Source organism: Lissotriton vulgaris, chromosome 7 (genome assembly GCF_964263255.1).
Source record: "Lissotriton vulgaris chromosome 7, aLisVul1.2, whole genome shotgun sequence".
In the NCBI taxonomy this organism is placed as follows: Eukaryota; Metazoa; Chordata; class Amphibia; order Caudata; family Salamandridae; genus Lissotriton; species Lissotriton vulgaris.
The window spans coordinates 311,347,723-311,368,799 of record NC_141695.1 but is presented as its reverse complement, the minus strand read 5'-3'; the positions used below and the strand labels follow the sequence as shown (position 1 = coordinate 311,368,799).

The window sequence follows — 21,077 nt, the reverse complement described above, 5'->3', positions numbered from 1 at the left end:
GTGAATATACACCTCCTAATCCTTGCCAACTAATAACATTATATAGATGGAGCGGCGGCTATCGAATTGCTGTCTCGCTTTACTGGATCTGGGTCACCATTTCGCAAAAGAGATTCATTAAAAAATGGTTGCGCTGTTATCCAATATGATTCATCCTCTTCTCAACCCTCCCTTCCCTCAAAATCATTTCCAAATAGACCGCTTAAAACATGAACTGTATACTTGGTTCATATCAAGGGAAATATGTATGCATGAGTGGTTTTAAACGGTTTTTATTTCTAGACACTTACATGCCTGACACTACTTTGTTATACAGCACCATAACATTACAAGATAGCTGAAATATTCCCCTGAATCTACAGAACTGGCACCCGCGATCACGTGATTTACGTGATGACGCGGGGAGCCTGACGAGGCTATAGAATAACAGTCAGAGCTGGTAATCGAATGGTGCCGAGACAACGCTCCACGCCACACGAGGTCCCGGTAAGTACAGACTAGCAAAGGCGGCAATGGCAGCACATAGATACAGTGCAGAAATACCAATTGAAGGGCACTCTATCAATATCATAACTAGCATGGCCAGAGAATAAAACTTCCATAGTGGCAGGCAACCGCTAGGAGACACGTGTAAAGTTCCCCCCGGTAGCACGTCAGCAATGGGGGTTAAACGCTGAAACATGGCAGTAGAGATTAGACTCCATAGTGGATTCAGTTTATCTTTGGAGACTAACTCATTATGCTTTATGTTTTTACAGGCTGACTGTGGCAGTACATGGGATTTAACAATGAGAGTGACTTATGCGCACACCAACATGAGCATACAGGTATAGGTATGCCTGTCGAGTGCCTAACTACGGTAAATCACTTGTGATATGCCAGGGGGAAGAGTTCCATAAAAAAGTATTTTTAAAAAAAGTCTTTTAAATTATATCAACTTAAGACAAATAGTGCCCACTGACAAGGTTGCGTTGTTTTCCTTTTATGTTGTTCACAGGTTCATACATGAGAATTGGTGCAGGGTGGAGTGATTGACCCATGCCCTGAAGAAGTTGCCGTAAGTTATCTAGGGGCAACGAAACATGTTGGCTTTTTAAAGTGAGCAGACACACAGCACTGAATAAAGATTGTTAGGCCAGTGTAGTCTAGCTCAGTTTTATAATACGGGATAAATGTGCCATAAGGTCCGGTACATTATTCCCCCTTTCTTTGTTTGGGTCCAGACCTGCGGTACATCAAGATTGTTGATCAGGCAGGATCTGACACACTAGCACCACACATTTCTCTTTTCATTCTTTGGTGCACTATCACACTTCTTTTTGTTTGGAGTAGTGGGCGCTGATGATGAGAATGTAGGCAGCAGGCGAGTACCATCCTGCCAGCCTCCATGGTGTTACTCCCGTGAGGCTCCACCACTCCTCTTCCACACTTTTTTCTTCCTACATTTCCTCTCCACTCACTTAAGGTCACTCTTTGAGGGAAGGGAGGGTTGAGAAGAGGATGAATCATATTGGATAACAGCGCAACCATTTTTTAATGAATCTCTTTTGCGAAATGGTGACCCAGATCCAGTAAAGCGAGACGGCAATTCGATAGCCGCCGCTCCATCTATATAATGTTATTAGGATTAGGAGGTGTATATTCACCGCAGGAACAGGTCCTGAGTTGTATAGGATATGGTGAGAGGGGGACGACCTGTTCCTTATCCCCTTAGCTCCCTGTTGTAAGTGGTGTTGTTGGTGTGCCTTGAGCATGCCATAAATATTTTGACTCCGGCATGCATTACTTGCATAGGTGTATTGCTCATACATTGTCCACTTTTTCAAATGTCCATTTATGCCTTTAAATAGGTTATGTTAACTAGGTTTTTCGGTCGAGCTGTGTCCTCTCTTTTGGTAAAAAAAACAAACAAAAGAAAAAACAGTGATAGGGAAAAAAGTGTGAGAGGTACACAGAATGAATCGTTCTCCATGATAGAACTCCTTCGTTTGAGGTCTGCCTCGTTTTTCTAGAGCCTTACCCTGCATGGGTTAAGAGGTTTTGTGTCTGGTGGCCCTTCTTCTATTGTTCTTATCAGGGCAAGAGCCTTATGTGTTCTTTTGTACCCATTGTCAGTGTACTTGCGGGTCACATAAGACACCCCGACTGTTGTGTAGGATTTGCGGTCCATTTTTTTCCCCCCACACTCGGTTTTTACTAGCTGGGATTGCCTGATCCTCTACTTGGGCTAGGCACTGTGGCTCAGAGGCAGTGTCCTGTGCTATTGATGTATTTCTTTACGACTTGGCGATGGTGACTTTATTCATTTTGTGTGCTTGGACAAATTCCATTCACACTTTTTCATCATATCTTAGTTTTTTCTTTCCACTTAGCGGTTTGCTGTGGCCCCTCTAGTGACCACTTTCTTTCACGTAAGGTAGCTGCCATCCTCCGATTAGTTGGTCTGGTGGCTCAGCCCTCTATTGTACACAATGCAGACTCCTCTGCCCATTCTACTGGTTATGTACCCACGTTCTATTGGGGCCAATTAGGTTTAGTTTAATTGGATCCATGCCGATCTTTCTTGGAGTTGGGTTACAACGGGTGTCTGTATTACGGTACCACTATGCCGGGGTAAACATGCTCCTTACTCTTGGTGCATATTCCTTGCTTGCAATTTTGTTGTGGTTGTTACCACCTTTAGAAGAGAGCTCTCTCTCTCTCTCTTCCTTATCCTTCCCCACTGAGGTGTGGCCAATCTTAAGCTTGGTAAGCCAAGCCTCCTGGACCTATTGTGGGATTGGCCACAGACCCTGCTCCTGAAGATTATGGCTATTGTATCTAATTTACAAGTTAAGGAATCTGTGGCTAGATGTCTCTATCACAAGAACAAGTTACTTTCCTTCGGTAACGATGTATCTGGTAGACATCACCTAGCTGCAGATTCCTTAACGCCCGACCATCCTCCCTGCTCTGTGAATGACCTTTAGGTCCGGTTTTGGTGTTTTTGGTTCACTTACTTACTGATGCTATAACCTTTGGCGTGGGAGATTTCTTCCCCCCCTTTTTTCCTTATTCTACTTCTGTTTAAGGCGGGGTTCTCCATAACTGCTGATCTGGTCTCTTTGACCTTATATGAAGTTCAAAATTATGCATTTGTCATCTATAGAGGGATGGGCTTTAAACCTTCATTTGCTTGCACCTAAATCACCGGATCGGCTGCATTAATCCCACTCCTCTTGGTATACGGTCAAAGGAGTTCCATCCTTCCCTTCTGGTATAGGGTTAAGGGAGTAAGAAGTGTTTTTCTTGTATACTGTGTCATGCGCCTCTCCGCACTGTCCTACATGATTTGTCATTTATTGACGTTTTGCTCTTTTCCTCAAGGGTCTTCTCTGGTATTATCTTACCTTTCTTTTCACTTTTTTATTTGTTGTTCTAAGAATGTTTTCCTCTTTTTAGAACACAGTTTCCACAGCCAGTTTCTATGCGTCTCTGCGCGGAAAGTTTCACAGAAGAAGCTGATGTCAGCGTGCCGGAGGGGACTTATATGGCTCTACTGAAGTCATATCAGGAGTCAACGTCATATGAAGCCATACAGTACTGCCCCCCAGCGCGCAGAAGTACTGCTGAGAAAACTTTCCCAAATCCAGTCTGACGCCTGGAGAGAATTCACAAGTTAAGGAATCTGTGGTTAGTCTCTACCAGCTACTTTGTTACCGAAGGTAACTTGTTCTTCTGCTCTCTCTACATTCAATCAACCTACTCAATATATACGATACCAAACTACTAGACCTTCTTGCAAATGTACCAATCCAATAAATCACTGAACATTGAGAAGACCCTCCTAACCACTCCCATTGGTGGAATGCTAACTGCTCCACACACAGAATGGAAAACAACCTACTCCAAGACACCGGGATGCCATTCACTAACTCTGTCTCCAAAGGTCATATCATATACAAGATAAAGGATAAATTGCATATCCCAATATTAACATCAGAATGTCTTCAGAATTCACTCCTACAACGACATGAACTGATGTGCTGATCTAGCTAATATTTTAATGATTTCAGGTTTATATTTATTTGAATATCTTTTAATACAAATCAAATAAACTGAAAAGAAAAGTTATACTTGCATGAGGTACGGAGAAATTGGTGCAAGGACTATCTGTGTAGTTTGGGTAGGCAGCTGCCTTCCACAAAAGATGACTTTATATAAACAATGACAAGTGTTAATTGTAAAGTCTGTTCATTTGTTGTGTATGCATGCCATTATAAATAATCAGTAATCAGAAGAAAACTTAAATAATATGTTTTCATCTGTACATGACCTTGTCATATAACTCACCAGGGAGGAGGAAACAGGGGCCACATGATCATAAACTATGACTTGTGATGTTTACAATAGGCTATAACATCATATTTACCAAATAAAACATTTTGCAACATATTTTCATTAAATAAATTCAACCTCTGAACCAGCGATAGCTCTCAGTTGTAGAAGAATGCTTTTTCCTAAGTTTACCAAGAGCCTAAACAATGTAAATATACAAAGAATACCACAAAAGTAGTACACCAGACCAATTTTTAAGAAATGTACCAAATAGTTTTATTTAAAAATGAAAGTAAATTAAGACAGTCTTCTGGTTCCATGAGAGCAATGGTCACTTCCTCTGGAATTTGAAGCAACGCACACGGATCATTGAATACTTCCCAGGTTACTCCCACAGCACGATAAATATCAACCATTGCCCATGTGCAACATGAGGCAACAGGGACCACCTGCCTCTGTGCATAGTACTAAACTGCTACACAATGAACAAGTGTGCATGCCACACAGAGAAGCACCTTGATCCACCTTATGCCATTGTCCAAGTAAGTGTATCCTGGTCCTCAGAAGTGACCAATGGGGTCAAAGGAGTTGCTTTGCTTCCTTCGAATTAGGCATATTTGTGGTTTTCGTCCCAGAGATTAAAATGAAATAAAATATAAGTTCTTTGGTTCTTTGTTGGTACCACACACCCAGATTAACATTTAGTGATTCTAGCACACTTGGCTCAGAATCAATTCTCCAACAGACTGTTCGCTGCTGTCCTTTTCAGCTGGGCTCGGCACGAGTGGAACCCCTACAGAGTATGTGGAAGGAGAAAGAACAAATGCTGTCAGAACAAACCTGCTGAATGATGACAAATTGCAACAACACAATGAGATGTTACAAGTCACACACTCCGAACTTTAGTCTTTAAATCCAGCTCAAAATTATGCATTTGTCATTTACAGAGGGATAGGCTTGAAACCTTTAATCTTTTGCTTGCACCTAAATTACCGGATCGGCTGCATTAATCCGATTAGACATTTCCTACTCTTTTTCAGTTTCATTCTTCAAAACAAAAGCACTCGAGACACAAGTAATACTGCATGTACATTATTTGGCTATTATCGAAGTGAAGCATTATGTTGGGTCCAAGCTCAACATTCATGAACTCAATTAAGAGTAGATTTAGTTTATCCAGTCTTTCTAGCTTGCCAATGATTATAAGAACTATGTCTCATAAAACTTTAAAAATAAAACCATTTCATCCAGGTGATTAATACCACATAAAAGAAAAAAACGTTATTGAGCAAAATCTAATTTACTCATTATAATATTGAGTTAATCATTACATTTGAAATACTCACATTCTTCCATGTTTTAAACCTCTAACAAAATAGTCAGCCACATTTTTGAATAATGCACCTATTCCCATTCAGCAACACCATTATCAATTCAAATAGGGAAGCTTTCCCAAGCACTTATACTGTACTATGGCAAGGTATGCCAGCTAAAATCCTCTACATTTTACAAAATGAGAATTGTAAAAGATTCAAATTGTAGTTTTTAACTTCAAATATTATTTATCTTCAGCTCTTTCAACTATGAATAATTCCATTCACGTGGTATAATTTTAACACCTTAAGAATTTATGGAAATAATGCTCTCCCATTTATTAGCTCAATTTTGATTAAACAGCTTGTCATGTATGTATGTATGTATAAAATATTTTATTACGCGCTCTGCTACTACAGAGTATCCTGGCGCGATATGTGAGCTAAAACAGAGCCAAACCAAAGAGAGAGGAAAAACAGCTAGATGCTGAGTTTAAAAAGGTGGGTTTTCAATCCTTTCTTAAATTCTATCAGTGTCGCTCGCAGAGAGAGCGGCAGGGTGTTCCAGGCTCGGGCTGTTTGGACAGAAATAGACTGACCACCCAATCTCACATATCTGAATTTAGGCATGTCCATCAGAAGGAGATTAGCTGATCGAAGTGCTCGGCGAGGGGTATAGAAAATGAACCTTTTGTGCAAATATTGTGGTCCCTGTTGGTGCAGGGCACGAAAGGCCAGAACCAAGGATTTAAACACAATACGCTGTGCCACTGGAAGCCAATGGAGCTTTCGGAGATAAACAGATGCGCTAGTTCTTTTTGGAAGAGAGAAGAGAAGTCGAACCGCCGCATTCTGAATAATCTGCATTCGGTTAATGAGGTATTTAGGGAGACCACTAAAGAGAGCATTGGCGTAATCCAGCCTTGATAGGATCAGAGCACGCAGAACCGTCTCTTTTGCATCCCTGTGGAGCAATGGAAGGAATCTTTTTAGTGACTTGAGGGTCAAGAAACAGGTCGCCGTAAGTTTTTTTAGGTGTGCTTCAAACTTAAGATCCTGTCCAAACCAGACCCCCAAGTTTTTAGCCAGGCCTCCAAGAGAGCTGGGGCAAGCAAAATCGGACGGCCAGATGTATCATGTATCATTATCAACCAATCAAAGTTCAGGAACAATCTCCACGCCACACACTTAGTTCTTGAATTACCACATACAAAGAATACTCTTGGTGTGTTCCTTGTGGTTTGCAGCCCATACTTCAGAATGCTTTTGCTAAATAGAACTACATTTTTGATTCATAATTGGAGACAAACAATAACTCCTGTCATGGAGATTCATAGTGCATGACTTGTCCTTAGAATTATAGCTCTGCTTGATAGCCCTCTTTCAATACTTTATAACCAATCCCACTAGACAAGAGGAGCAGAGCAGTACATTATAAACACTCCCTATGTGTAGTGAATCAGCCACTTTAGTGGTCTGATGCTCTGTGATGACCCTCGATCACCACCGTTGTGTACTGACTATAGTGTGCTATGTTACCTTAGCCTTAATGTAGGATGGTCTTGCATTACAATAATCTTGCCAAAAAATAGAAGGTATGGGATGTCGAGGTGCAGTGTTGTTGGTGATGGTGCACATATGTGCTCCATAGTGGATATTTAGGGATTAAGGGCCATATGTATCAAGCCGTTTTTGAATCGCAAAGGCCGAAATTTGCGGAATTTCGGCCTTTGCGACTCGCAAACGGCCGTTTTGTACGTTTTGGAATGTATGAAACATTCCCAAAATAAGGAATTGCAAACTTGTGCGATTCCTTATTTTTCCATAGCATTTAGGGAATCGCACATTTGCGATTCCTTAAATGCTATGTATGTAGCAATTTTAGCTTGCGAATTTTGTTTAAGAATTCGCAAATTACCACCAACTTTCAGTTGATGGTAACTTGCGAATTCTTCCAGAAATGCACAAATTGGCATTTTTAAAGGTGGCATATGATGCACACACATGCCCATAGGGCATGTATGTGCGCCATATGCACACACATGTTCTTTTCAGGGGTGCAGCAGGGTGTCTTTGAGACACCCCTGCACCCTTGCAATAATTCTCAAATTGCGATTAGCAAATTGCAAATTCGCAATTTGAGAATTATTTTGCATTCATTCCTATGGGCCTCCTGGCCCATAGGAATGCATTGGAAATTATTCCTTGATTGCGAATTCGCAAAATGCGAATTCGCAAATAAGGAAGCTTAAGGAATCGCAAATAAAAAGCGATTTTGTTCATACATACCATTTTGCATTTCCTAAATAGCGATTCCTTAAAATTTGCTATTTAGGAAATGCAAAATAGTTTGATGATACATATGGCCCTAAGTGCATAATGTAATTTAAAGGTAGGTGAATTAGGACTTTAGCCTATTGGCTTTGACGTGGTCTAATATCATTCTGCTTTCCAAGTATTAGAGGCCTATGCTTGAGCAATTCCATATTCTAAACTGCAGCCATCTTCTGAGCCTCTGTAGGTGAGAGGTTATATTTGAGATTACATGTGTTGTTCACCGGCAGTGAACCAGAGCAGACCAGTTCTTATCAAGAGGAATGTGCTTTCTTCGCAATGGCATCATAACAAAATGCTTGGCAAGCTGCTGTTGGGTGCCTGGTGTGGAAAGGTACAGGAATCTTGTGAGAAAGGTAGGCGGGTTCTCCCAGAAGCTTCGATAGAGGACAGAGTTCTATATTAGAGAAAGGGGGTCCGAGAGAGGGACAGATGCTGAGATGCTAGTCTGGTGGTTTGGCGGTCTGGTGATACATCACAGTGCAAACGTGCAGTCGTGTTTGTGCAACAGAGAGTCCCTACCCAACCAGAGAGGGAAAGAGAGACAGACCCTTCTTCAGATGACAAGACGCCTAAGATCATGGTGAGGTGTTCCATGTGTACTTATTGTATCTAACTATGTCTTATTTTCAGGCTCTACGTATATGTATGTGTTGGTGATTGCTACAAATGTCTATTGTGATGTCTAGTTATTTCTTACTTTTGTCATCCTATTATCATGTAATAAAGAACCCTTGGATAGAATTTGTTTGTATTCCATGTGAGGGAAGGTCGAGACCCTTTTTTACCAAGTACTGACAGAGGGATGGGCGATTCCCCGCTAATGGGTAATTGTTGATACGGGAGGGAAATCGGCTCCCATGAGGGATGTCTAAATTCTAATTATTCTATCCAATACATTGCTAGGAGGAGCATGCGCTGTGTACCCTCTCAGATGGGGAGGTGTTGTGATTTGCTGCGTACCCTCTCGGATGGGGAGGTGTTGTGATTTGCTGCGTACCCTCTCGGATGGGAAGGTGTTGTGACTTGTTATTTGCGAGCTCCTCAGCAATGGTTTTATATGTTGTCAGTGTTTATTCCTTTCTTGGGTAAGTATTGTGAAATGTGGTGTCTTTCTGGATCCTGAGAAAGGATGTGGTAAGTAATGGATTGGTGACTGACAGTAGCAGCAAAACATACAGAGAAGTAGGTCATTACACCATGAAAGCATGTATGAATGGTACAAGACAAAGAGAACATGGATAATTAACAATGTAAGGATTCCTACAAATTAACTTCCATAGTAACTCCCAAGCAACTCTGCATTATCATAACTTTGTTTTTTTCAAACGTAAATGAATTTGAATTTATTTTTGTATTGTTTGTATTTATTTGCCATTTTACAACAAATACAAACACATTTGCATAATTTCATCCTTGAAGTCGTATAGATTCCCATATCTCAAATTCACTTTTTGCAGCAATAACACATGAGGTCGATCCCTAAAGTCTACCTACCCCCATCCCCTTACACTTGCTTTATTTATAGAGTTCCAATCCCTTGGACCTAATAAACATTTCTTCATTGTGTGTCTCCTGCTTGTTGCCCCTCACCCATGGGCCGGCCCATGGTCGAGCCCCAGCCTCCAGCACCAAACCATAATACAACCCCCAACTACCCTGGATTTTCTCTGATTTCCCAAACTAGCCCCTTCCCTTGTAGACCATTCTCTACCTCCATACACAGATTTACATATTGAGCTCTTACCCACCCCTGAGCAATATCATTTTTTGCTACCCCAGACCAGCGGAAGAACCAATCACATGCGATTCCTTTAAAAAAATGAATACATTGTATTTCCTTTTTTCTTATTTTGCATATCAAACTACATACAGTTTCCTTCTTGTCAATTAAAGTTTTAATGCCCGTCTCTTATGTTACTAGTCCTCTCCTTTGAGCCTCTTGTGAACTTCCTGTCTTATCTAAATCCAAGGTCCCTCAGCTAGCTGCGCTAAGTCCCGTTCCGGACTTTGTCGTATTGGGCTTCCTGGTTAGGACTGGGTTCAAAATGTTGAATTTTGGATCACAGGTCAGTGTGTCGCACACTCTCCACCAGAGCCTCCCATGCCCTGGCCCTTTCAATTTTGCCTAGCCCCCTATGTGCATCCCTAAGCAGAATCCTGCCCTCACAGCTCAACCATTTCTCCAGTTCCCGTTTCCACCTAGCAATGCTTGGTCCCCCCGGTGCTTTCCATCGGCTAGTAATTATGTCACGCTTGGCTAAAATATGGTACACAGAACCTCCCGATCGATAATTTGAGCTGTTTCAGTCGTCACTTCCTGCCAATGTGTAGTCAAACCCTGGTAACTCCAGATCATATGTAGTAGGTCAGCTCCCAGCTCCCCCCACCGTGGGCATCAGACATCCTCCCTGTTGAAGTAGCGGTTGATGTGATTTGGGGTGAGGTTTACCCGGTGTAGGACATAGAAGCTGATAAGTCTAAAACTATAGTTTCTTGAGACCATGAGTTCTATCCAGTATGTTCTCACAATACTTGTCTTCTAGGGGTATACCTAGGCCTACTGTCTAATGGCCTCTCAACGTCACCAAAGGTTTGATGGAGTCTTTGCCTATTGCTCTGTAAAGGCAGCTGACAACCTTTATGGTGCCTCTCGCCTTTCCAATGTATCCACACGTGGAGTGATGGTCAGGTACTAAGTTGAACGTCTCCAAGAGCCTTCGTAAAGACCCTGTAATCACTCTATGGAGCAAAAACTGGCCTTGAGGCATGTCTCAGTCCGTTCCAACTGTTTTGAATGGTATTAGTTCTTCATCGCTGAATAGGTCTCCCAATTTGGTGGCCTCCGCCTGCATCCAGTCCTCTAATCCCCTCCATAGACCCCCATGCGGCAGCGCTCAGATCGTAATCAGTGGGAGGTCTGGAGAATAGGGTTGTTGTGTCTGTGTCTTCTAAAGACACCCAGCCCAGCCCGGTGTATCACTTTTTTGTTTGTCTGTGCATTCCCGCTGTGTTTCCGCAGTCCTCAGGAGGGAACATAAGAGTTAGTCTCTCTCGGTGGTGAAGGGCCCTATTTCTGTATCTGGTGTCAGTCTCAAGGCTATCCACTGTGTAAGCCTCTGTAGTTGCCCTGCCAAGTAATATGATTCGAAGTCGGGGACAGCCAGTGCCCCCTCTGCAGCCGGTTGTTTCAGTGTTGCCAGAGCCACTCTCCGTCGGCTAGTCCCCCATATGAAAGATGATAGGCATGAGTCAAGTTCTGCAAACTATGCCATTACACACAGGTAGTGTGGTGAAGAAATATAGCAGTCTGGGGAGAGCCCCCATCTTTAACAGGGCGATTCTACCCACCACAGACATATAATGACCTTCTGGAGGGGGCCTTCCTCTATTTTAAGGATCTTAACGCTCCTCCTATGTTCCCTTCCTGGACGTCTAGTTGTGAATTATATATTTTTACCCCCAGGTAGAGAGGTTCCCACCTCAAATCCCCCAGTCACCCTGGCAGGGCCCTGAACTCCTCCATCAAGTCTCTGACTCCTCGCAATTCCCCCTCCAGGTCCTTCAAGAATAAGAGTAGATCATCGGCATATAGCGCGATGAGGTGTGCATGCCCTCCCAGAAGTAAGCCTTGGTATCTACCGCCCGTTCGTGCTAAGCAGGCCAAGGGTTTCATGGCCAAGGTGAACAGCAGGTGGAGAGGGGGCACCCCGGCCATGTTCCCCTCTCCACACGGTACTGCTCCAATATCATGCAATTCAGAAAAGGGGGTGGTGATGGACAGAGTATCTGAATTAAACAGAACACTCATACCCAGTCAACAGATCAGGGCTTGATCCATCACCGTTTTTTAGCTTACTGCACCATCCCAGCTCAGAACCTGGCTACATGCAAATGAGTCTGTCCCTGGCCCAGTGCATCATGGGAACAGGGCAGACCAAACTACCAAGCCAATTCTTTTACTGGGAAGGAAACAAGCTTCCGGGGACCGGTTTCTGGCATTACAGCCGTCTTCGGCCCAGCTTGCTTGAATCCTGATGGTGCAATGAGCAAGGGACTCACATCTGAGTATACCCTTCCACGCTTATGGTGGACAAAACAATTCAGAAAAGGGGGTGGTGATGGACAGAGTATCTGAATTAAACAGAACACTCATACCCAGTCAACAGATCAGGTTCTTGATCCATCACCGTTTTTTAGCTCACTGCACCATTCCAGCTCAGAACCTGGCTACATGCAAATTAGTCTGTCCCTGGCCCAGTGCATCATGGGAACAGGGCAGACCAAACTACCAAGCCAATTCTTTTACTGGGAAGGAAACAAGCTTCCGGGGACCGGTTTCTGGCATTACAGCCGTCTTCGGCCCGGCTTGCTTGAATCCTGATGGTGCAATGAGCAAGGGACTCACATCTGAGTATACCCTTCCACGCTTATGGTGGACAAAACAATTCAGAAAAGGGGGTGGTGATGGACCTTTTCTGTATCGTTTTTGGCCACTATAGGTGTGGCAGGGTATACTCAGACATGAGTCCCTTTCTCACTGCATCATCAGGATTCAAGCAAGCCGGGCCGAAGACGGCTGAAATGCCAGAAACCGGTCCCCGGTAGCTTGTCTCCTTTCTGGTGAAGAATTGGCTTGGTAGTTTAGTCTGCCCTGTTCCCATGATGCACTGGGCCAGGGACAGACTGATTTGCATATAGCCAGGTTCTGAGCTGGGATGGTGCAGTGAGATAAATAACGGTGATGGATCAAGCCCTGATCTTTGGACTGGGTAAGAGTGGTCTGCTTAATTCAGACACTCTGTTCATCACCACCCCCTTTTCTGTACCAATATCATGCAGCCTGTCTGCATCCTGGACAGTGGCCTACAGTACAGCAGGCACACCCATCTTATGAAACCCTGCCCGACTCCCATCTGTTCCGTGACAGCATAGAGAAATCCCCGTTCCAGGCTATTAAATGCCTTCTCAATATCTATAGCAAATCTTGCCCCCTCTCTTGCCTCCAGCCCGCTCATCTCTAATATGGATAAGAGCCGCCTAATATTGAGTCATGTTCCTTCCCGGGATGAACCCCGCGTGGTCTGGGCGGACAAGACTGGGCACATAGGGGAGCATCACCAGTAGTTCGCTTAGTATTTTAAAGACAAAGTTGAGCATTGACAGTGGCCTGTAGGCTGCACAGTCTAGAGGGGATTTGCGTGGCTTGAGCAGTGGTATCACGAATGCTTCATGTGTGGTCTTTGGGAGGACTCCCTCTTCTCCGGCTGCTGCATACATCTCTACTAGTCTGGGGGCCACTTCATCATATGTAGCATAAAACTCCATGGGGAGCCCATCTGTTCTAGCGGTCTTGACCTTGGCAAGCCCTAATTTCATGCTCCCATATTTCAGTCCCCAGCTGGTCCGCATTATCTTTGATCAGGGTGCGGAGGGGGAGGAGGGACAGGTATTCCCTCGCCACTCCTCCTTCTTGAGTCCCCAAACTCTTGTATAATCGTTTATAAAATTCAAGGAATCTGCAATTTATTCCAGTCTGTTTGTATAGAGGGTGTCCCATTTGATCAACTATTTCCATTATGGTATTGCCTCTGGGGGCTGGGTTGGTCAGCCAGGCGTCTACCTACCTTATCTCTACGCATGAGTGCGTTCCATATATTTTTTATGGTTGAAACATCTCAGTTCTTCCTGGACTGCTACTTCCTCCTTCACATCCAAGAGCTCCTGTAGGAGCACTGGGCGTTCTGGTCTTGGTTTCTCTGTGTCACGTAGCTCCCGGTCAGCCCTTTCTGCGTCTGCAATTAGTGTCCGGGGGAACCCAATGGATGTCGCCATGCACCTTTTCCTGATTATAGCCTTAAAGGCTTCCCATTCCGCCAGCCTTGAGGTGATGGAGTTGAATTGTCAGAGAATTAGGAAGTTATGTGTTCCCTAGTCTCGTGAAGGAAGACCTGGTTCTCTAGCGCTTCAGGTTTAAGACGTCAGGTAAGGATAGTCTGGTGTTTCATTCCTCATTTTAGCCTTGTCAAGACCAGGTTATGGTTCGATATTGTGCGGGTCATGTATTCCACCCCCTGCGTTAAGGCTTGCATGTCAGGCGATTACAGGAAAGTGTTCAGGAGTACGTGTAGCTCATGTACATGCGAGAGGTAAGAATATTCTCGGTCTAGTAGGTGTGAGCATCTCCAGGTGTCCACCAATCCACACCGGGATTGCCACTCTCTGAAGGCCTCTGCCGCCCTACAGACTGGGGTGTACTGGAGCGGAGCGTGGGAATGATCTAGGGCTGGGTCTGCTATCCAAATAAAATCTCCCCCTAGGATAATGGAGCCTGGATGCCATATATCTTATCTAAGAAAGCAACATGATCTGAATTCGGCCCGTATATGTTAACTATTGTTACATCATGTCCATCCAGTCTACCTCAGGGTTAGCCCTGTGTCCCGTATGTTGGAAGGGGACCCCCGGCCTTATCCAGACTAATACCCCCTTGCAATTGCAGAGTATGAGGTGTAGTATACCTGTCCTTACCATCTATGGTGTAACACAGCTCCTGATAAGGCCAGGGTGTGGGTTCCCTACAGTAGAGCAATGTAAACCAGTCTGTTAAGGTGGGAGAATATTTTGTCGCTTCTGCATGGTATGCATTCCCCTAAAATTCCAGGACAAGAGGTTATAGGTCATTCCACTATCCATTGCTCCTTTTCTCCCCTGCCAAACTCTCCTTGTTCCCAGGCCCTGTTCGAGAGACGAGCCATGCAGTCTTTATTAGTATTTGGCCCTATATATTTCATCCAGAGCTCCCTGCAGTGTCCCCAACTTAAAACGTTGTAACCCTCATAACTCCCCCACCCCAGACAGTTGAGAAACTCTCCCCCATCCAAACTTTGCACATGTGTGCAAAAACTAATCGAAAATGAAACTCTAGCGGGGTTGATCCAGGCGCACAGGTCGAAATGAAGCAGTGCCCTCTCCCTCCCCCCTCCCCGAACTTTCCCCCAATCCAGTGTGATCATAGTTCAAGCAGTATGATGCGGTCCCAGGCATATGCATTTCCACTTTGCCAGTGCCCTTCCGATATGCCCCCGCTTCCCGATATCCCCTACTATACTTGCATGACAGCCACTGTTCATATGTCATCTGCTCATCTGGGGTCACCGACGGGAGTTCTTGGCTGGCTCTCCCCACTGTACTGGAGCACTGGTCTGAGTCAGAGTCTCTAGATTCTTCTCCAGAAAGCGAGTCTCCCCCATCCCGGTTGCACGGAAAGATGCTATTGCCGCCACCACCCTGTCCTTTCTCATTTTGTTGCCTCTTCTGAAGGGCCACCTATAGACTTTTCTCCTCTCTCCCTTTGGCGGTAAATTCCTCTTTCCCGCTTGTCCTGCCTGGATTGTCTTGATCATGAGGTGCCTGTTGGTCAATCCAGTCCCATTCCTCCAGCGGTTGAACAACAGCGCTCTGCAGAATTCCCTGACCCAGTCAGGAGGCGGAAGCCGGGAGCTGGAGGTACGATAACATTGGAAAAATATCGTGTTTTTAAACATTTGTGTGGTGTCACTTAGTTTGTTTACTCTGCTATTTTTAAAGTAATCTGTGCCAACAGCAAACCTTCATCAAGCACACAGCCGATTTGAACGCTGTTGCGCTATCCTCTTTCGTTGAGCGGGCCACGCCCACTATAGGCCACGCCCCCCGCACCAGTTAGAAATGTGCATGCACAGGAAGCGCAGCGGGAGCGCCTAAGGCAAGCCCGTCTGCGCCCGTCTACGCCAAGACCGTGACAGGCGCAGGAAACTCTGCCCTAACCTCCTCATACATCAGATACCTTCCTAGCGACCTACACCTATTACGGGGTATTAACTACTGCTCCTGCAAACTCGACTTAACAAACCTCTCTGGCTCGTTCAGCTGCAAGCATTGTCACTGGTCATCCATCAAAAACCCAGCCCATGTACTCACTCCCCTATCCCTCCCCAAGGATTCCCTGCCGCCCTTTAAAGGTGGTCTGATTAATGCCCGTTCTATGTGCAAGCATAGCCAAGACATACGCGACCTCATCCTCGACTCTGATCTTGACTGTCTCATGATAACAGAAACCTGGCTAACGGAAGACAGCAATCCGGATATAGCCATTGCCCTCCCCCAGGGTTATTCCTTCTTCAGACAAGACAGACTGAAAGGTAGAGGCGGAGGAGTTGCCATTATACTGAAAAATACCTTCACTTGTCACACGTTCAATTTAGATCCCTTAAAAGACACAGAAGGCCCAGGCTTTTCAATTAAACTCAGTGAATCCTCCTCCTTCTCAGGAGGTCTGATCTACCGCCCACCCGGTAATGCTTCCGAGTTCCTAGATTCACTGTGCGACTCTCTGGGACACTTCTTACTCAGATACCCACATTTTACCCTTCTCGGGGACTTCAACCTACACCTGGAGTCCAAATCTGACTCACAAACCATCAACTTCCTTCAGACCCTCGAAATGTTCAACATCCAGCAAAGTGTCATACTACCTACTCATTCGCTAGGACATACCCTCGACGGCGTCTGCACTAATTTCCTCCCCCTAACTTCCCTACCCACTGTTCCCCAAATATGGACAGATCATAGCCTGATCCCGTTCCATATAAAAAATGTACGCCCACTAACCTTCAGTAAAACCAACCCTCACCATGACAACCCCGTCAACTGGAAAAAGGTTCAAGAAAATCTTACTCTTAACCCTACCTTCCATTCTCAGTCCCCCACTTTATCTGGCAACGTCGAACTTGACGCTGACCTTTTTCATAACTGGATTTCACAAGAAATAAAAACTCGGATCCCATCCAAACGTCTCTGCACAACTCATAAAAAAACTAAAACCAACGCCCCTTGGTTCACCTCGGATCTGGCTACCTCTCATCTACTGTGTAGAAAAGCAGAGCGAAAATGGCGCAAAACATATGACAATGACGACCGCCTCTCTTACATCCAACTTAGGAAAATTTACCTCTCCAAAATTAAATCTGCTAAAAAAATCTTCTACGTCAACGCCATCAATGAGTCCAGTCAAAAACAAAAAACATTGTTCTCAATAGTAAAATCGTTCACCCAGCCCAAAGCACTTCAACCCGAAATCCCCCCATCCCAAGACTTTTGCGACAAAATATCAGACTACTTCGAGGACAAAATCGTCTCCATCCAAAGAAATTTGCCCCCTTCACAAACTACTTCAGGTGCTCTGATGCCCTCCCAACTCGAATCCCGAGCTGGTAGCCTTAATAATTTCTCCCCTGTTACCTTGGCTCAAACCAGAGAAGTCATCCTGGCGTGCAAGTCTGGTTCTCCGTTTGACCCCTGTCCTCCCAAAATCCTCCACCAACTCATCGATGTGGTGAACCCAATCATTAACGACATAGTTAACTCATCACTTCGCACCGGATCTGTCCCCCACCTGTGGAAAAAGGGTATAGTTAAACCTCTCATGAAGAAGGCCAACAAATCCCCGTCGGACCTGACCAATCTTCGCCCGATCTCACTCCTCCCGGCGCTGGGAAAAATAACCGAACAGTTGGTCTACAGAGAACTTAAACGTTATCTGGAAGCCAATAATATACTCCATCCCCAACAATCTGGTTTTCGTCCTAAACACTCGACCGAAACCGCTCTGATCGAACTATCAGACACAATTAAGACGCTGCAAGATCAGAGGAAGAATTCAATTCTCATTCTTCTCGACCTCACTGCGGCGTTTGACACCATTTCCCACTCCATCCTAATCAGCAGATTGACGGACATAGGGATTTCGGAAATCGCTCTATCCTGGATAAAATCATTTCTCACCGACGGGTCACAAACTGTCGCTCTTGGCCCTTTCCACTCCAAGGAGAAGAAGGTCTCCTCAGGGATACCTCAGGGGTCCATCTTGAGTCCCCTTCTCTTTAATATTTACCTCATGCCACTCTTATCCATGATTGAATCATTCGGCATACCGGTAACATCGTATGCCGATGATACGCAACTCATCGTGCCCCTAGAGGATAATTCAACCCGAGCGGAGCTCAACCTCAAGAACTGTTTGACAGCGGTCTTCCAATGGATGGACACTAACCATCTCAAATGTAACTCTAGTAAAACGGAGATCCTCCCTATTGGAAAGATCACCTCCTTCTGCCCAGCCCTCTGGTGGCCGGATGACTCAGTTGCACCCCCCCCAGACGGTAACAACAGCTAGGAATCTCGGCGTCCTATTCGACTCAGATTTATCTTTCGACCAGCATGCCAGGACTGTAGCTGGTCGATGCTTTGGAATAATAAAATCGCTAAGAAAATTCTTCGACTTCCTTCCACTCGATGCCAGGAAAACAGTAACAGTAGCCCTCATAATCTCACGCTTAGATTACTGTAACGGTCTCCTTGCGGGGCAAAAAAGACTACTCTGTCCAAGCTTCAAAGTGTTCTTCACACGGCCGCCCGACTGGTCCTAAAGCTGCCCCGAAAATCATCTATCTCCACAGCTTTAAGATCCCTGCATTGGCTCCCCCTACATAAAAGAATACTTTTTAAAATATTGATTGTCGCCTTTCGAGCTTTTAACAAATCCGGTCCAAAATATCTCAATAAACGCTTCCCCCACTACAACCCCAACCGATCCCTCCGTTCATCCCAGGACAACCTCATCCTCCCCGCTAGGTACAACTTGAAGACTAAGGGGGGAAAAACCTTAAGTTTCCTGGCAACTAAAGCCTGGAACAACCTGCCCAAAAATCTAAGACAACAAACTCACGAAAAACCTTTCAGAAAACTTCTAAAGACTTGGATCTTTAACCTTTCCTATGACTACACCAAAGCAGCCATCTAAACTCATTCTGCTACCAGGACTGGCCCACCAGGAATTTCAGCGCCAAGATGCTCCCTTCGGAGCGAACGCTGCGCTTTAGAAATACCCCCACAATTATCACAATTATCACTCAGTTTAACTAGGAACATCATTGAATATTGTATGTCCAGCTGGTGCAGTTTCCTTTTGGCCGCCACGTACGATGCTTCCTGTTTTGGACCTCACGTGAGAAATCTGGGAAGATTCTAATGGTGTTGTTTCCACTACAAGTTAGCCCTTCAAGCGGGCTTGGCCGAGCACACGGCCTCTGTCTTTATAGAATAGCAGGTGTGCCACCACAGGTAGTGGAGGCCTCCCAGGCGGGGGCTCTAGCTGGTACTCTCTGGGCTCTCTCCAGAGCAACGTTGGGAGAGAGTCCTTCTTCTGCCACCTTGGTGTGGATCCAGTTCTCTAGGTACACGACCAGGTTAGCGCCATGATTTTTTCAGGTAGGTCCACGATTCGAAGGTTGATCCGCCTCGCCCTATTTTCGGCATCCTCCGCTCTGAGTTCCAGAGAGTGCACCCGCTTCTCCAGCTCTGAAAATCTGTCTGAAGTTGTGGCCCATTAGGTTTCATGTTGTGAATATCACCCTCATTCGTGGTAACCCGTTACGCCATCCGCCTATGATCCACTCTCAGCAGTCCCAGGTTCGAGGCGCCAGGCGGTCCTACTGCTATGGCCTCCGTCGTCGTACCGAGGGACTCGCCAGTAAATTGGATCGTTCCAGGGACCTCCTTTATATCCAGGGAGTGCAGGAGTGTGCTGGCTCCTCTTTTCTTTGTTTTAGATTTGATCTTCCCCAATTCTTGTTGAGCTGCATCACCTCGAGGTCCCCGTGGGTGGTCGGGACCTTCATTTTGTGGCTCCCCTCCTCCTTCGCCCATTCCTCACAGATGGGGCTCTCTTTGCTTCCCTCCTCTTTGGGCCAGTGTTTCAGGGTTTGGGCCGTGACCAGAGACCTCTTTAGTCTCTGAGACCAAGGCCTTCCATGCCTAATCTTTACCATGGTGTCTTTTTGTTCCTTTTAGGGTTTTCGTTTTGGATATTTTTTTTTATATTTTCCTTTTCCTCGCAGGGGTCAGTCTCCTGCCTCCAAAGACCGCCACCTCCGCTGTTGCTCAGGGTGATGGTCATGTGCTATTTTCTTCTTGGTTTCCCCTACTAGGTCGAAGGCCGCCAGTGGTGGCTATTTCCCCCTAGGTCTCCCCAGCCGCTCCTGCGTACCTGTTTGTTCCTCGAAGGGAAGCCGCTTCTGTCTCTCGTGGCTCCGCAGGTTGCGGCAGTAGTCTCCCTCCTCCCTTTTGCTGCGCGGCTGGGTGTCGGCTGCACTCGCGGCTCCCCTCCCTGGATGAAGGCTGTCAGCAGTGTTTATTTCCCCTTGGGTCTTCATGGCCGCTCCTCCATCGTACCTGGTTGCTCCTCACAGGAATCCACTTCAGTGGCTTTGCTGGGTTCGGCAGAGGTCTCCCTCCTCTCTTAGCTCTTTGCTGAGTGTCAGGTGCACTCGCGGCTCAGGTCTAGGCTGCAGATGCAATTTTCAATGCGGCCACCATTGTTCGGGGGGGATGCCCGGTTGTCGAGGCACTCCCTCCACTCGTCCTTTCAGGGTTACATCTTGTCCAGTACACTGCTTCTTCAGGGCCAGAGCGGGGGTGTACATCATCCAAGGATCTCTCGGTTCAGGCTATCTGACTGCTGCAGGCCATCTTGCCTTTCCAAGGGGGTCCTCTTTCCGGTCGCAGTGAGTGGCTCTCTTCGCCCTAACAGTCCTCTGAGTCGGTCTATTAATGTCCACTCCTTAGCGGGGGTCGTGTCCCCTTTTGTGGGTACCTCGGACCCCTCGATTGCGTCATGATGGCACTGGATGGAGGATCGCCAACGGGAGCACAGGCTAAAACTCCCTACTCTAGCGGCGTCACACCATGCCCCCCCCATCACATGATTCCTAGTATAACAAATGGTGTGTGTGTGTGTGTGTGTGTGTGTGTGTGGCATTTTGAACTCTAGTACTATTTCAAGCTCTTGTATAATGATATTTCAATATTTTCTTATGTATGGGCAGTCCCAAACCGTGTGCAGGAATGTGCTTTACGCTACATGCCATCCAGTACAGTTGGGGTTCTGCGCTTTCCCAGTTTTTAACAGTCTGCTTTTATTGTAATGACTTCTTTGTAAAATCTTGAACTGTGCAAGTCTCAATCTAGCTTTGATCTCCAATTCCACTGGGTAAATCAGTGCCACATCCTTGT

At 45.6% G+C, this 21,077-nt stretch overlaps 2 protein-coding genes across 2 annotated transcripts in view; one reads left to right on the top strand and one right to left on the bottom strand.

Moving 5' to 3' along the window:
* Positions 1–4,568: 4,568 nt before the first annotated feature.
* The window catches only part of PRRG2 (proline rich and Gla domain 2), a 231,254-nt gene continuing 214,745 nt past the window's right edge, over positions 4,569–21,077 (bottom strand). The window contains exon 8 of the mRNA XM_086930125.1: positions 4,569–5,110. Within this exon, the coding sequence (XP_086786251.1) occupies positions 5,083–5,110 (28 nt within the window). The 3' untranslated portion in view covers positions 4,569–5,082. The remainder of the gene's footprint in view (positions 5,111–21,077) is intronic.
* Positions 8,370–21,077, top strand: part of NOSIP (nitric oxide synthase interacting protein) — a 415,999-nt gene continuing 403,291 nt past the window's right edge. Inside the window, exon 1 of the mRNA XM_086930122.1 lies at positions 8,370–8,547. The gene's annotated coding sequence lies outside the window, so the exon portion shown is untranslated. The remainder of the gene's footprint in view (positions 8,548–21,077) is intronic.